This window comes from Antrostomus carolinensis, unplaced genomic scaffold (genome assembly GCF_000700745.2).
Source record: "Antrostomus carolinensis isolate BGI_N321 unplaced genomic scaffold, ASM70074v2 scaffold11558, whole genome shotgun sequence".
In the NCBI taxonomy this organism is placed as follows: Eukaryota; Metazoa; Chordata; class Aves; order Caprimulgiformes; family Caprimulgidae; genus Antrostomus; species Antrostomus carolinensis.
The window spans coordinates 23,336-24,739 of record NW_010335021.1 but is presented as its reverse complement, the minus strand read 5'-3'; the positions used below and the strand labels follow the sequence as shown (position 1 = coordinate 24,739).

Below are 1,404 nucleotides of genomic sequence, written 5' to 3'. Positions count from 1 at the left end.
CCGGAGAATTTGGCTGGGTGCAAGGCCAAGGTGTGCACTCAGATACCTGGGACCAGCTCTTTTCCACTCCCTTTTGGAGAAGGAGCCTCAGTAGCCAAAATAAAGTTAGGATGGGTCTGTGGCAGCAGCAAGTGACAGGGATGTCTTTGTGGTGGGTTGACGTTGCCTGCATGCCAGGTGCCCACCAAGCTTTTCTATCACCCTCTTCCTCAGCAGGACGGGGAGGGGAGAAAATAAGATGGAACAAAAACCCCAAATTTGTGGGTCGAGACAAAAGGCAGTTTAACAGAAACAAAGCAAAGCTGCATGTGCAGAAGCAAAAGAACAAGATATTTATTCTCTACTTCCCATCAGCAGGTGATGTTTGGCCACTTCCTGGGGAGCAAGGTTTCAGAATGTGCGTAGCGGTTACCCCAGAGGACAGACAAATAACAAATGCCCTCTCTTCCCCTCTGTTCTCCTTGCTTTTATTTCTGAGCAGATGCCATATGGTATGGAATATCCCTTTGGTCAGTTTGGGTCAACTGTCTTGGTTGTGTCTCCTCCCAAGACCTTCCCTACCTACTGGTTGGGGAAAATGTTGGAGAACCAGCCTTGATGCTGTGGGAGCACTGCTCAGCAGTTACCAAAACACTGGTGTGTTAGCAACACCTTTCTAGTTAATAATACAAAACACAACACTCTGAGAGCTGCTATGGGGAAAATTAACTCCATCTCAGCCAGACCAAATCCAGTCATCTGCTCTGGTACACACTTAACCAAGGCAGCACAAATTCCTCATTATGGTTCAGTTGGAGGCTTTTTGTTTTTTTAAATAGGCAGCATATTATTACTGTGACTTAAAGGACTTTATGGAGAACTTCTTGCATTCCTTTGCTTTATGATCGGAAATATCCCCATTTAAGATGAAATAGCTTGAGGCTCGGTTCTGCTGCCTTTCCCAGCATTGAGTAACTCCTGAGGAAAAGCCTGCGTCCTGCAAGGAATTAGAAACGGGCTTCACTTCGTGTGCAGGAAAAACCCTGCTGAAGAGCTTTTGAGAGCGACCCGGGTGCTTGTTGCTCATAGTGGAGGGACACACATGTAAGTGCAATGCAGAGTGATGTACGTGGGCTAATTCTGACTGTGTGTCTTCCCTCTGAAGGTATCGACCAGGGCCAGATGACATACGATGGGCAGCACTGGCACGCCACCGAGACCTGCTTCTGCTGCGCGCAGTGCAAGAAATCCCTGCTGGGACGGCCCTTCCTGCCCAAGCAGGGGCAGATCTTCTGCTCCAGGGCCTGCAGTGTCGGCGATGACCCCAATGGCTCCGACTCCTCCGACTCAGCTTTCCAGAGTGCACGAGCCAAGGAGTCCCGCCGCAGTGCCAAGATTGGCAAGAACAAGGGGAAGGGCGAGGAG

The 1,404-nt window shown here is 49.7% G+C and overlaps 1 protein-coding gene across 1 annotated transcript in view; it reads left to right on the top strand.

Moving 5' to 3' along the window:
• Positions 1-1,144: 1,144 nt before the first annotated feature.
• LOC104529940 (prickle-like protein 2) overlaps positions 1,145-1,404 on the top strand; it is a gene marked incomplete at its 5' end in the record, with an annotated part of 13,083 nt that continues 12,823 nt past the window's right edge. The window contains 1 exon segment of the mRNA XM_029086591.1: positions 1,145-1,402. Within this exon segment, the coding sequence (XP_028942424.1) occupies positions 1,145-1,402 (258 nt within the window).